Below are 13,433 nucleotides of genomic sequence, written 5' to 3' on the forward strand. Positions count from 1 at the left end.
AAACTCCACACATGCAAGGTGGCCAATGAGGTCAGCTACTCAGAGGTCTGCTTCCTAGTATGGGTTTTGGCACTGTCTCTTCAGGAGAGGAGGCTTAAGAAAGAAAACAGAATTTATTCTGTATATCTGTACCTGAAACATCATAATCTCCCTGTGTTTGTACTCTGTGCCCCCAATTATAAATCCTAAGATCTCACGCTTTTGTAACTGTGGCCAGCAACTTTGTTGTTTTAGTGCACCCAGGTCCTTCTGTTCCTGCATGTCCTTTGGAGCTGCTTGATGCTTTGTTATGATGGTAAACCACTCTGGCTGTGTTTACAATGTGAGCTCACACCAGGAGAATGGTTAAAGCAGCAAAGTAAAATCCACTGGAAAGAAAGAAAATCAGCCAGACAAACTCTTGAATAGTAATGAATGTTAATGGAAATCACACAAGTTGGTAACAAACCTTACAATAGATGTGAAAGATTTATAAATATTTTGATTTAATGATTCTTTTTGATTCCACATTTTAGAACAGTGTGTGTTGGTCTCTGAAAATTGTCTTCACATTTTGGTTCACATTTTCTTTCCTTTTCACAGCAATCCCCCTCAACTCTCCCATAAAATAGTAAAGCCATTTTGAGTTAGGCCTATCTTCCCCGCAAGTCCCAGCAGAGATTTATCTTCCCCGCAAGTCCCGGCGGAGATTTATCTTCCCCGCAAGTCCCGGCAGAGATTTATCTTCCCCGCAAGTCCCGGCAGAGATTTATCTTCCCCGCAAGTCCCGGCAGAGATTTATCTTCCCCGCAAGTCCCGGCAGAGATTTATCTTCCCCGCAAGTCCCGGCAGAGATTTATCTTCCCCGCAAGTCCCGGCAGAGATTTATCTTCTCCATGTGTCAGTACTATTTAGAGATTTGCTGTACTATTTGAATAAGTCTTCACAAAGTAAACAAAAATGTTATAAACTGAAAATGCTGGAAATCTGAAATAAAAACTAACAATTCAGATCAGGCAGCTGTGGAGAAAGAAACAGAATTAGCATTTCTGTTTGATGACGTCATCAGCTCCAAGAAGAGCTGGAAATCAACAGGTTTAAAATTGCAGGGAAGGGAGAGAGCAAGGGAAACGTCTGCAATAAGGTGGAGATCAAGAGAAACCAATGATAAAAATGGTGTCGGTGCTGGCTGAGAGAGGTTGGTGAAAGCTTGGTAATCACAGCTGATCTGTCTGGTGGAAATGTAAATAGAGGGAGATAAATGAGAAAAACGAAAGAGAAAAAGCAATGCTGGAACTGTGGGATACAAAACATGATTAACGTGAGATAAAAGAGAACCCTGGAACTACTCGGAAGGGCAGGCAGCATCTGCGGGGAGAGAAAAACTAATTTAATATTACACGGTGACCTTTCATTAGAACCAGTAAATTGTGACACAAACTGAGAAATCTGGTTATCTGAAGTTGTTGAATTCAGTCTTGGATCCTGAGTGCTGTTTTGTGCCTTGTCAGAAGATGAGATGCTATTCCTGGAGCTCATGTTGGGCTTTGTTGAGATTAATAGGCCAATGACAGAGAACTCAGAGTGGGAACGTGATGGAGAATGAAACTGACAGGCAACTGGAATCTCAAGGTTGCCCTTGCAAACTGAACGAGGGTGTTCTGCAAAGGTCACCCAATCTGTGATTGGTTTCTCCTTCATATCGAAAAGACAGGTAAGTAAGCAGAGGGGGTGGGGTGGCTCTGTTGGTTTAAAAAAAACAAAATCAGATCCTTAGCAAGAAGTGACATAGGATCAGAAGGTGTAGAATCCTTGTGGGTAGAGTTAAGAAAGTGCAAGCGTAAAAAGACCCTGATGGGGATTTTATACAGGCCTCCGAATGGTAGCCAGAATGTGGGGTAAAAATTACAACAGGAAATAGAAAGGGCATGTAAAAAGGGCAATGTTACGGTATCATGAGTGATTTCAATATGTAGGTAGATTTGGAAAATCACGTTGGTACTGAATGTCAAGAGTAGGAAGTTGTAGAATGCCTATGAGATGGATTCTTAGAGTAGCGTGTGGTCGAGCCCACTAGGGAAAAGGCAATTCTGGATTTGGTGCTGTGCAATGAACCAGATTTGATTAGGGAACTTAAGGTAAAGGAACCCTTAGGAGGCAGTGATCATAATATGATAGAATTCACCCTGCAGTTTGAGGGAGAAGCTAAAATCGGATGTATCAGTGTTACAGTTGAGTAAAGGTAACTACAGAGGCATGAGAGAGAGGAGCTGGCCAAAGTTGATTGGAAGGGGACCCTAGCAGGGGTGATGGTAGAGCAGCAATGGCAGGAGTTTCTGAGAGTAATTCAGAAAACACAGGATTAGTTCATCCCAAAGAAGCAGCAGCATTCTAAAGGGATGATGAGGCAACTGTAGCTGACAAGAGAAGTCAAAAATAGCATAAAAGTAAAAGAGAAGGCATACAATATTGCAACAATTAGTGGGAAGCCAGAGGATTGGAAAGCTTTTAAAGACTAACAGAAGGCAACTAAAAAAGCAATAAGGGGAGAAAAAATGAAATATGAAGGTAAACAGGCCAATAATATAGAAGAGAATACCAGAAGTTTTTTCAGATATATAAAGAGTAAAAGAGAGGCAAGAATGGACATCAGACTGCTGGAAAATGATGCTGAAGAGGCAGTAATGGGGAACAACGAAATGACAGATGAAATGAATAAGTATTTTGCATCAGTCTTCACTGTGGAAAACACCAGCAATGTGCCAAAAATCCAAGAGAGTCGGTGGCAGGAGTGTAGTCGCTATTGCTGAGGAGAATGTACTTGGGAAAGTGAAAGGTCTGAAGGCGGATAAGTCACCTGGACCGGATGGACTACACCCCAGGGTTCTGAAAGAGGTAGCTGAAGAGATTGTGGAGGCATTAGTAGTGATCTTTCAAGAATTACTAGAGTTAGAAATGGCTCCAGAGGACTGGAAAATCACAAATGTCACTCCACTCTTTAAGAAGCAAGGGAGGCAACAGACAGGAAATTCTAGGCCAGTTAGCCTGACTTCAGTGGTTGGTAAGATACTAGAGTCCATTACTAAGCATGATGCTTCAGGGTACTTGGAAGCACATGATAAAATAGACCAAAGTCAGCATGGTTTCCTTAAGGGGAAATCTTGCCTGACAAATCTGGTTGGAATTCTTTAAGGAAGTAACAGAAAGAATAAACAAAGGAGAGTCGGTGGACGTCGTTTTTCACTTGGATTTTCAGAAGGCCTTTAGCAAGGTGCTGCACATGAGGCTGCAAAACAAGATAGGAGCCCATGGTATTACGGGAAAGGTACTAGCATGGATAGAGAATTGGCTGACTGGCAGAAGGCAGAGAGTGGGAATAAAGGGGGCCTTTTCTGGTTGGCTGCCGGTGACTAATGGTGTCCCGCAGGGGTCGGTGTTGGGTCCACTACTTTTCACATTATATGTTAATGATCTGGGTGACGGAATTGATGGCTTTGTGGCCAAGTTTGCAGATGATACAAAAGTAGGTGGAGGGGCAGGTAGTGTTGAGGAAGCAGGGAGTCTGCAGAAAGACTTGGAAAGGTTGGGAGAATGGGCAAAGAAGTGGCAGATGGAATACAGTGTAGGGAAGTGTACGATCGTGTACTTTGGTAGAAGGAATAAAGGCATAGACTATTTTCTAAACAGGGAGAGAGTTCAGAAATCAGAGGTACAAAAGAGACTTGGGAGTCCTAGTGCAGGATTCCCCAAAGGTTAACTTGCAGGTTGAGTTGGTAGTAAGGAAGGCAAATGCAATGTTAGCATTTATTTCTAGAGGACTAGAATATAAAAGCAAGCGTGTAATGTTGAGGCTTTATAAGGCATTGGTCAGACCACATTTGGAGTATTGTGAGTAGTTTTGGGCCCCATATTTAGGGAAGGATGTGCTGGCATTGGAGAGGGGCCAGAGGAGATTTACGAGAATGATCCTGGGAATGAAAGGGTTAATGTGAGGAGCATTTGATGGCTCTGAGCCTGTATTCACTGGAGTTTAGAAGAATGAGTGGGGATCTCATTGAAACCTACCAAATATTGAAAGGCTTGGATAGACGTGGAAAGGATGTTTCCAGTAGTGGGAGAGTCTAGGACCAGAAGACACAGCCTTAGAATAGAAGTGTGTCCCTTTATTCTAATAGAGGAAGAATTTCTTTAGCCAGACGGTGGTGAATCTGTGGAATTCATTGCCACAGATGGCTGTGGAGGCCAAGTCATTGGGTCTATTTAAAGCGGAGGTTGATAGTTTCTTAAGTAGAAAGGGCGCCAAAGATTATGGGGAGAAGGCAGGAGAATGGTGTTGAGAGGGAAAAATAAATCAGCCGTGATGAGCAGACTCGATGGGTCAAATGGCCTAATTCTGCTCCTAGGTCTTATGGTCATAAGGGGGGAACGACATTGTGAGCAGTGAATGCAGTGCATCAAATTGGCAGTAATACAAGTGAATCACTTCTTCACCTGGAAGGAGTGCTTGTGTTCCTGAATTGTGCAAAAGGAAAAGGTAAAAGGGCAGTATTGGATCTTGTGAGGTTGCACAGGAAAGGTGCTCTGGGGAGTGGGTTCAGCTGGAGACAGAAGAGTGAATCAGAGCATCACAGTGAATGAACCTTTAGGAATGCTGATAGGGGACAGGAGAGGAAGATTTGTCTGGGGAGGCAACATATAAGAGTAATGGAAATTGCAAAGGATCTATTGAATTTGGGGTTAGTGGGGTGGAAGGTGAGGGATAAGGAGAACCTTTTCGATATTCACGTGGGAGAAGAGGGGTGAGAGTAGAAGTGCAGGTAATTGAATGGAGAGGCCTGACATGTTTAAGGAAGCATTGGTGTATTAGATGTGGCCATCAGAACAGATGCAACACAGCCGGAGAAGCTAGAGAAATGGAATGAGGTTCTTACTGGAAGTGTCTTTGCAGGAGGTGCAAACAAGGTAGCTGTGGGAGTCTGTGTGATTGATGGAGATTCCAGTTGCCTGAAATTTTCCATTCTACTCCAAATCTGAGCCATCTGTTCAGTCACTTGCACTTTCCCAATGAAGCCCATCTTAAGCTCCAGGAAAAGCATCCCATCTTCTGACTAGTCATGTTACAACTCTGAGAATCTGAGATCGAATTCAACAATCAGCCTTTGTCATTTGTATCACAACTGGTCAGTTCTGATGAAAGGTCATCAACCTGTAACGATACATCTGTTTTTGTCTCTCCGCAGACACTGCTTGCCCTGCTGAATAGTTCCTCCATTCTCCTTTAGTTCAGAATTTAGGCAGCTGCAGTCTTCTGTACTTCAGAATTCCAGCATTGTATTTTCTCTTCTGTTCAGTTTTCATTCTTCTCCCTTTTAGTTACACCTTCTTCAGAAAGATCAGCTGCAACTAACATGTCTTCCCCACCCTCTCTCAGCTGCCATCACCACCATGCGTGTCATTCAGTCTTTCCTGGTTTCCGCCCAATTGCAGGCATTCCCCTAGGTTCCTCACCCATTCTCCTATGCAATTTAAAACTTGCCTGATTTCCAATTTCATTGAGTTGCAATGAAAGGTTCTTGACTGGAAACATTAATCCTGTTTCTCTCTCCATGGTTGCTGCCTGACCTGCTGATTACCTCCAGCATTTCCTGTTTTTATTTTCCACAGTGACCTACTTTTCTGGGAAAATTGTCCTTTTAAGCAATACTTTATTATTTATCTGTATGGTTATCTATTTATTTATTAACTAATTTATTCATTGATTCACTTATTTATTTAAAGAGACTGCAAAGTAAAGAAATTAAGAACATATCATTTCAATGTTTCATTGCTTTACTTCTGCTGCCTAAATATTTAGTCATACGGTTCATTATTTTGGGATTCGTGCTGCTGCAAATCTAATGTGGAGGTAAGATGGTATTTGCAGGGTAAACAAAATCTGTACATTTCTGCCGAAAGCAATGAGATTGTTCACAGTCAACTATGAAAAGCCTAATCAAAAAACTACTACGATTGGCTGCTGTGCTATTTCGACCAGCACTTCCTATTCCACTGGGGTAGTCTATGATCCAATGGCATGAACAGTGAATTCTCCAATCTTAGGTAACCTGCACCCCATCTTTTCCTTTCTCTATTCTGATTGATCCAGGTCCTCTTACACACACCATTCATTCCAGCCCTGTTAACCAGTTTTGTCCCCTCTCCCACCTGGTTACATTTGCCTGTCGCCTACATATTCAACCCAAATGATCCCCTATTCCCTCCCTCACTGTTTGTTCTCTTATGCCTACCATCCCTTATCTGGTTTCACTCATCACCTTCCTTTCTTATCAGATTCCATAATCTACAGTCCATTGCTGCCTCCACCTATCACCTCCCAGCCTCTGTCGCTATCTCCATCCATCCCTCCCTATCTGGCTCCAACTGCCCATCAACCCATCCTCACCAAGATCCACCTATTGCTTGTCAACTCCTGCCTCACCTCTCTCCTTTACATTCTCAGTCCTGATGCAGGGTCTTGACCAAAAACATCAACTGTCCTTTGCCTCCACAGATGCTGAGTTTCTCCAGCAGTTTGGTTTTTTTTGCTCCAAATTCCTGCCTCTGCAGTCTCTTGTGTCTTCAAAGATGAAAAGGGATACACATTTATCACTGTTATATCATGAATTTCGCAACAACTTGGAATTCAATCATGGCATATCAAATCATGGATAGCCATAAGCATAATTTGCTTTAGAAAGTGGTAATCCTCTGCACTTCCTTCCCCTTTAAATGAATATAGTCTGATTTATTTGTTCTGTATTGTGGTGTATGTGTGTAAGATGTCTTCACAATGGTTGCCCAAGTTATCACTCCCTACAGTTCTGGAAATTAACATGCCATTTCCTTCCCAATGAGGTTTTCCTGAGATGGGAAAGTAAGGAGAAAAAATCAATAAACGAGGCATCATTTTGAAGAGTCATCCTTGGATAACACGATCTGCATTTTACTGCAGTTTATGTCACCACCTTATGATTTAAAGATGATGAGAATACATTTGCCATCTGTTCATGAAGGTGGTGTCCCTTTAATTAGTAAAAGACAACTGCTTAATATTTTATGGTAAAACATCAAAAGTAATAATGTGAATCAAAAGATTTAGTCGTGGGTGTAATTCCAATGAATTGTTCATTAGTTTTTAAATATTATAAATGGAGATAGTTGTAGAATTAACAATAAAATAGGCACATTCTGTTGAACATCTCTATCTGTGGATCATACATGGGAAACTGTATTCACAGTGCAATTATTCCAACCTGATGTGAAGGGGGATCTGAGGGATGATAGAAGAGAACTCTCTTATGTGATGGGAGAACCCCATCATGTCACAGGAGAACCAATTTCCTATACTGTGTCTACTTTCAGCCGATGCGTTAACATTTAAGCAGTGCAGCAGCAAGGGACTACTAAAGACAATGATTGTGCCGTCATCTCCCTCCATTGCAATAGATCCTTATAAGAACATTTAACAGATTATTTCCCCTTTTATTTTTGCATTGATTTCCTATGAGCTAATTCTGGTTGGATTTTCACTTATTTATTGAGATTCCATGTTTTATAAGTTTCTTATTGAAGCCTTGCTGATGAGCTTCTTAAATGTTATGTAATTACCCGAATATTTGATTGACTCCATCTCTGTTTTATTTTCTAGGCTCTTCTAGAATGAACCAAAAAAAAATCAAATAACTCAATTTTTCATTAGCAAAGAGAAGGCTGGGATGACTTTTTAGAGGTGTTTAAAATGTGAAAATAAGATGACATTGTGAGATTAGAACCTGTTAGGAAATCCTTCACAGATGGTCACTAATAAGAGAGGAGCAGGAATGTGGTTCTTGCTACCATATGGAATAATTGAGATAAACTTAAGGGGGAATCTTGATAAATAGGAGGAACAGAAGGACTTTATCTGTATGTTATCTTTTAGAAGGTTACGATAAGCAGGTTAGTGAAGGATGGAGGCAGTCTCATAAGGGGCCTCAGCACCAGCCTGGACCAGTTTGGCAGCATGATCTATTTCTGTGATGAAAATTCCAAGTAATTCCCAGTGAAAGCCAAAGACATAATTCATGGTTTATCCTATTTCATGAAAAAGTGATTGAAAAACTCTTTGTTTGAGGAGGATCAGAGTGGCAGGGGGTTACCTTTTTGTGCTTTATTGGTCCATTCAGGGATGACATGTCATTCCATCAAAGGCAAATGAAGGAATGTTTATCAAATACTTTTTCACAAAAGTAATCACCTTTAAATCTTTGAAGGCACTGCTGAAGTTCTCTCTGTTTCAAATTTTGATTTTGACAAGTCTAGTTGGAGACCTAAGGACATCATTAAGGACGAAAAGGGCAGTGGAGAAAAAGAAATATATCAACTGACAGCCAAATAGTAGGTTTGAATTTTAAAAGCCTGTCATTTGCAAAGCAAAGACTGAAAAGAATGAAGTCTGCGTTTTGAAGTGAAAAGATCTTGCCATAAATATCAACTCCAACACAGTGGGGATCCAAGGAGAGGGGTAGTGTACTTGGAGTTAAAGGTCAAACAAAAATGTTGTTGCAAAAACTGCATTATGAAATGAACATAAGTATATAATTAGGAGTTTGAAAGAGAGCATTTGCTGAAGCATCGCAAGTCTTTCAAGAAGTAATTTGAACTTCCAATTTATGGTGTTAGAGTTTTTTTTAAACCAGGTTTATTGATTCTTGTGCTCTTTACAATTAAATGTGGAAATCACTTTCTCATTCTGTTGCTTCGCGATCAAATAGCATTTGTTTTAGTGCATGGCACTGTTTGAGTGTCGCTAATATTTTATTTACAAGCCACCTTCTTTATCTGCCAGCTTGGCTAGCACGTTTGTCTGGTGTCGTGCAATCAAAAGGTTTGGTTGTCATCATCTCAGAAAAGTGGAAAAGGAACAATTTATATCAAAGATTTCAAGAACTCAGAAAACAGTAAGTGAACAGATTATTTCATAGGAATGTGATGGCCTTGGCCAAACTACACAAGCAAATGGGAGCATTGGGCAATCAGAGGCCAGATATGGGAAGAGGAAACTGTTAGTTTTCTTTCCTCCATTCTTCTCAGTTCTGACTCAAGGTATGTGGTCTCATAGAATTAATGGGATAGTAAAGTGAAGTGGATCCCTTTCTTCATCTAGGATATAGGTACAGTACGTCAGAGATGCACTGCATTGAGAGAGAGACACTATTGGATAAAATGTTGAACTGAGGCCTCGTCTACCTTCTCAGGTGAAGAGGGGAACCAAAGACAAATAAAAATATGAGAGAAATTACTTATACTTGATGCCCTAGCCAATGTTTATCTATCATAAAAATAGATGATCTGGTCATTATGACGTTACTATTTGTGGGCTTTTGATGTGTATAAATTGGCTGCTGTACCAATTTATTTTCCTCTCTGCATCCCCAAGATTATTTAGGCTAATTATCAGAGCTCCTACCATTGCGCTTACTGTAATAAACTGACTTCATCTGAACCCCATCTAGTTCAGTACCATGCTATTTACATAGTGCAGTATGAGTTTTCATTTTCAAAAAATACTTAAATCGATTTAGTCAAAGGAACAAAGCACGTTTGGATAGTTCACAAAAGCTCATCACTTCAGCTCAGCCATTAATGAGTAGTGCTGACCAATAATTCTAGGAAGGAAGGAAGCTAAAATCAGCAAATTAATTTGGGAGCAGCAGATATTTTGTTCTGTGGTTGAAAGGGAGTCTATGAACCTTTCCATCATTCCACAGCAAAGTAGGGTTTGAGATTTACCTCCTTTGACTCTGGTTTACTAAATATCTGAAGTTAACCTAAGCCAAAGTGATACACCAGGTAAATTAGCATGCTTAACAAAACCAAGTGTATTAATCTCTTTTGCCAGACTGATGAGAAGAATTGCATATTTATGAATTTGCTTCACTAATAGATCTAATGACAATGTCATCTGTATCATAAAACAACCTAATATTAATTCAATTATAATTTGCATTGTTGCTCAGTATATTATTCAATGTGCATTATTGTGTAAACCAGCAGCTTTATTTGATCAGCAGTGTGAGGAATTTTAGTTTTAAGGTAACAGCTTTGAACAAGTCAGGGATGTTTGATCTTCATAATCACAGTGCTGGTCTGGTAGAATTGGGCAAAAGTGTTTCCATCTGTAATTGGATTATTTCTGGTAAATATAACCTTGTTCCTTACTGGACTTGATTCTCTGAACTGTTATGTGCAGGTAATGCATTGAAATTGCTTGCCCTTTTTTAAAAATATTTCATACTTTAATAATCAGCACATTGAGAATTATCTCTGTTCTCAAACAAATCTCAACCTTTCCCAGATTTTGTCTTCCTAAACTAATTAGTTTCAATGATTGAAATTAAATGCTAAATGTGATAGAGATTTAGTTTAAAAATAACCTTTCCTGCTATTTTCACGTCAGACCAATTGATTTTATTGGAAGGAATCAATGTGGTTGTCAACTGACTTTGACAATTAGCAAGGATGTGATCGTTTTATTCCATAAATGTCAAACTTCCTTGATGGTTTGACAGCCTTAAATAAAAAAATAACCCCAAATGCAATTGGATACTGAGTGATAGATGGAACTAACCGAGAACAATGTCGAAGAGAAAGGCTTCAAATGGTGCATGAAAAAAAGCATAGTTGAACAGGTTGAGGGAAGAATTCTGTTGCTTTGGTCTTTGTAGGCTTCAGCCACAGCTGCCAATAACAGTATGTCAAATGCAGGGAAGCTTAAGGTGTCCAGATGGAATAGAGGTCTTGAATAATTAAAGGATTGGAGAAGATTATAAGCAATAGGGTTGTTCAAGGCTGTGGAGGAATTTAAAATCAAGCATGGGAAGCTTAATATCACATGTTGATTAATTTAGAGCCAATGTAGGTCAGTGAGTACAGGGGTGATGAGTCAATGGGCATAAGTTTATCATGATGTCATACAGCAAGTTAAAGGATGGTAAAAACAGAGGTCATTAGATGTATGTGTATTGGAATAGTCATCTAAAAGTAATAAAGGCATGAATGAGGGTTCCAACTGCAGATAGGTTAAAGCAAAAGGTAGAATCAGCTGTATTATGGTGATATTATTATACATCTCAGTGATGGTACAGAAATGTAGTTCAGAGCTCACGTTGTTTGTGACCTCATCAGACTTGACTGATCTGGCTCAGCCTCACTGTTATCTGGGAGAGGGATACAGTCCAAAAATACTTGCAGGAAATTTCTGTTCATCTGGTTTTGGAAGGTGGACAAGCAGCCAGACCATTTGTATGGGGTGGAGGGGAAATTGAGGTTGGTATGGGTGAGGGAAAGTTGGGTGATGGCAGTGTACATGCAGAAATGGGCAGTTTTTGGATGATGTTGTTGATCACAAGTATATGGATGAGAAATGAGGCCAAGAAGAAATCTTTGAGATCACCATATGTAATGGTGCAGGAATGAAATGAGACCTAATGCAGGTGGGTTTTTGGCCAACACTGGATAGACAGGAATAATATCAGGTGCGAGTGGTTCTACTCAGCTGGACAAATGGAGAATTGTTGAAGAAAGACTACAGAGGTTGAGAAGAACGAGGATGGATAACTTTTGTGGAGTGGCTTATTGACAGCAGCTTGAAAGAGAGACAGACAATATTAACCAGTGCAGAAGATAAAAGTGTTATGTCCTTCAAGACAAACATCAAGCTATAGTGATTCCAATCTGTTATTCTTGACCCACTAGCAGCCTCGGAATCAGAAATGTGAGTATGTAAACAAGACAGATGCATGAGAACATAGAACGGTACAGCGCAGGAACAGGCCCTTCAGCCCATGATGTTGTGATGAGCTAATGACACCTAATTAAACTAATCCCTTCTGCCTGCACATTAGTACTATACTGAGGATTACAAGTGTCAGAATTTCCATATTTTGTGTTGTGTGCCCCCCAAAATTCCACTTCAGTATTTGAGAATGAACAGGGTGGTTGTCAGCAATGCTTATATCTATCTCAACCCACATCACAAACAGATTGTTTATCTCACATCTGTAATGTGGTGCTATATGTCTATGCTGATTGCAGTTTAAAAGCACTCATTGGTTGTGAGACCTTGATCTGACAGATCCAGTAATCAACTAGAGCCAATAAGGGTTAAGAGCCCTTTGTCAAAGAATGCTGCCTGAACTTCCACAAGTGCTTTTCCTGTTTTTCCAGTTTCAGCAGATCATTCAAAAAGTGTTTTAAAAATGATTTCTTACAGCTGGGGCAACTATCGGACTGTTATAACCAGGCAATGTTCTTCATTTTGTGGAAGGGATTAAAGGTGATGGTAAAGTAAAACAAAATTATAGGGAAAAAATTCAATGCATTTCTAATAAAATGTGAATGTATCATTTAGGTGGTTCTTTATGGAACAAAGGGAAATCGAAAGCAGAAGAAAACAAGCCAAAAAAGTTACTTTTGTGACCATCTGGAAGCCATACCATCCTTCAGACTCTGATGTCAGTGCTGGTGACACTGAAGATTAGTGAGAGTCTCCACAGGAGCTGGTAAAAAAGTGGTGTTCATTTTAGAGTATTAAATGTTTAAGACCAAGTCACTGAGAAATGATTTGTGTTTTTATTATATTCCTCTCAAATGTTTTGGTTGTATTCCCCCTAAAAATAGCCTGAATTTACTAAACTTTGTTTATTAACCTTTTATAGAGATCTATTGTTTTAGTCTGACCTTGCTGAGTCTGCCCCTTTTAACAAACCATCATGATATTCTTCTTGGTAGGTGGTAAAGAATCTTTATTATTCCCCAGTTCCACAAACTGCCTAGTGTGTAACTGGCAAAATATTCACTGGATCTTTTGCCGGTGCTGCTTTTGAGATAGTCATCATAAGGTGTGTATATGTCAAAAAAAAACTCATAACCTGGTTTGAAATTTTTTGCATAAATTTAACATTTCACCATCTATTATACTTTGATAACATATGATCTGTGGCATTAATTATAAATGGATAGTTCTAATTTCAATGTATAAAATACTCTTTACTAAGATGTTATAGTTCTAATTAATGTGACTCTGGTCTCTCATTACACCATATGTTTTATCTTAAAACTCTCCGCTCAATTAGTTATTTACCAATCTTGTCTTAAAAGCTGTTTGTGCTTTGTATATCTAAAATAAAAAACATGAAAACATTTCAATCATGTTTTCCGTGAAAATTCTCACTGCCAGTACAGAAGTAATAAACAACAATCTGGAGAAAATAAGGAATTTACAAGAAGTTTGTAAGTAATACTGGATTGATTATTTGGATTAAATGGACAAATCCTCTAGTCTTGGCCTTTTTCCTCAGTTTTAGAAGAAACTGCAGAAATGATGAATATGTTGTTTTGCTCTTCCAAAATGCCCTATATTTTAGGATTGAGAG

At 39.5% G+C, this 13,433-nt stretch overlaps 1 protein-coding gene across 6 annotated transcripts in view; it reads left to right on the forward strand.

Annotated features, from left to right (window-relative positions):
• The window catches only part of LOC127567942 (uncharacterized), a 51,538-nt gene extending 38,338 nt beyond the window's left edge, over nt 1–13,200 (forward strand). For 4 of the 6 annotated variants that reach the window (XM_052011169.1, XM_052011170.1, XM_052011172.1 and 1 more), the window contains 2 exons: nt 8,846–8,957; nt 12,410–13,200. In XM_052011169.1, coding sequence (XP_051867129.1) covers nt 8,846–8,957; nt 12,410–12,539 — 242 coding nt within the window. In that variant the 3' untranslated portion in view covers nt 12,540–13,200. Of the gene's footprint in view, nt 1–582; nt 8,395–8,845; nt 8,958–12,409 lie in introns of all 6 variants that reach the window. The other 2 variants (XR_007955962.1, XR_007955961.1) reach the window with 2 other exon arrangements.
• Nucleotides 13,201–13,433: the final 233 nt, after the last annotated feature.

The sequence above is a fragment of the Pristis pectinata genome, chromosome 3 (genome assembly GCF_009764475.1).
Source record: "Pristis pectinata isolate sPriPec2 chromosome 3, sPriPec2.1.pri, whole genome shotgun sequence".
In the NCBI taxonomy this organism is placed as follows: Eukaryota; Metazoa; Chordata; class Chondrichthyes; order Rhinopristiformes; family Pristidae; genus Pristis; species Pristis pectinata.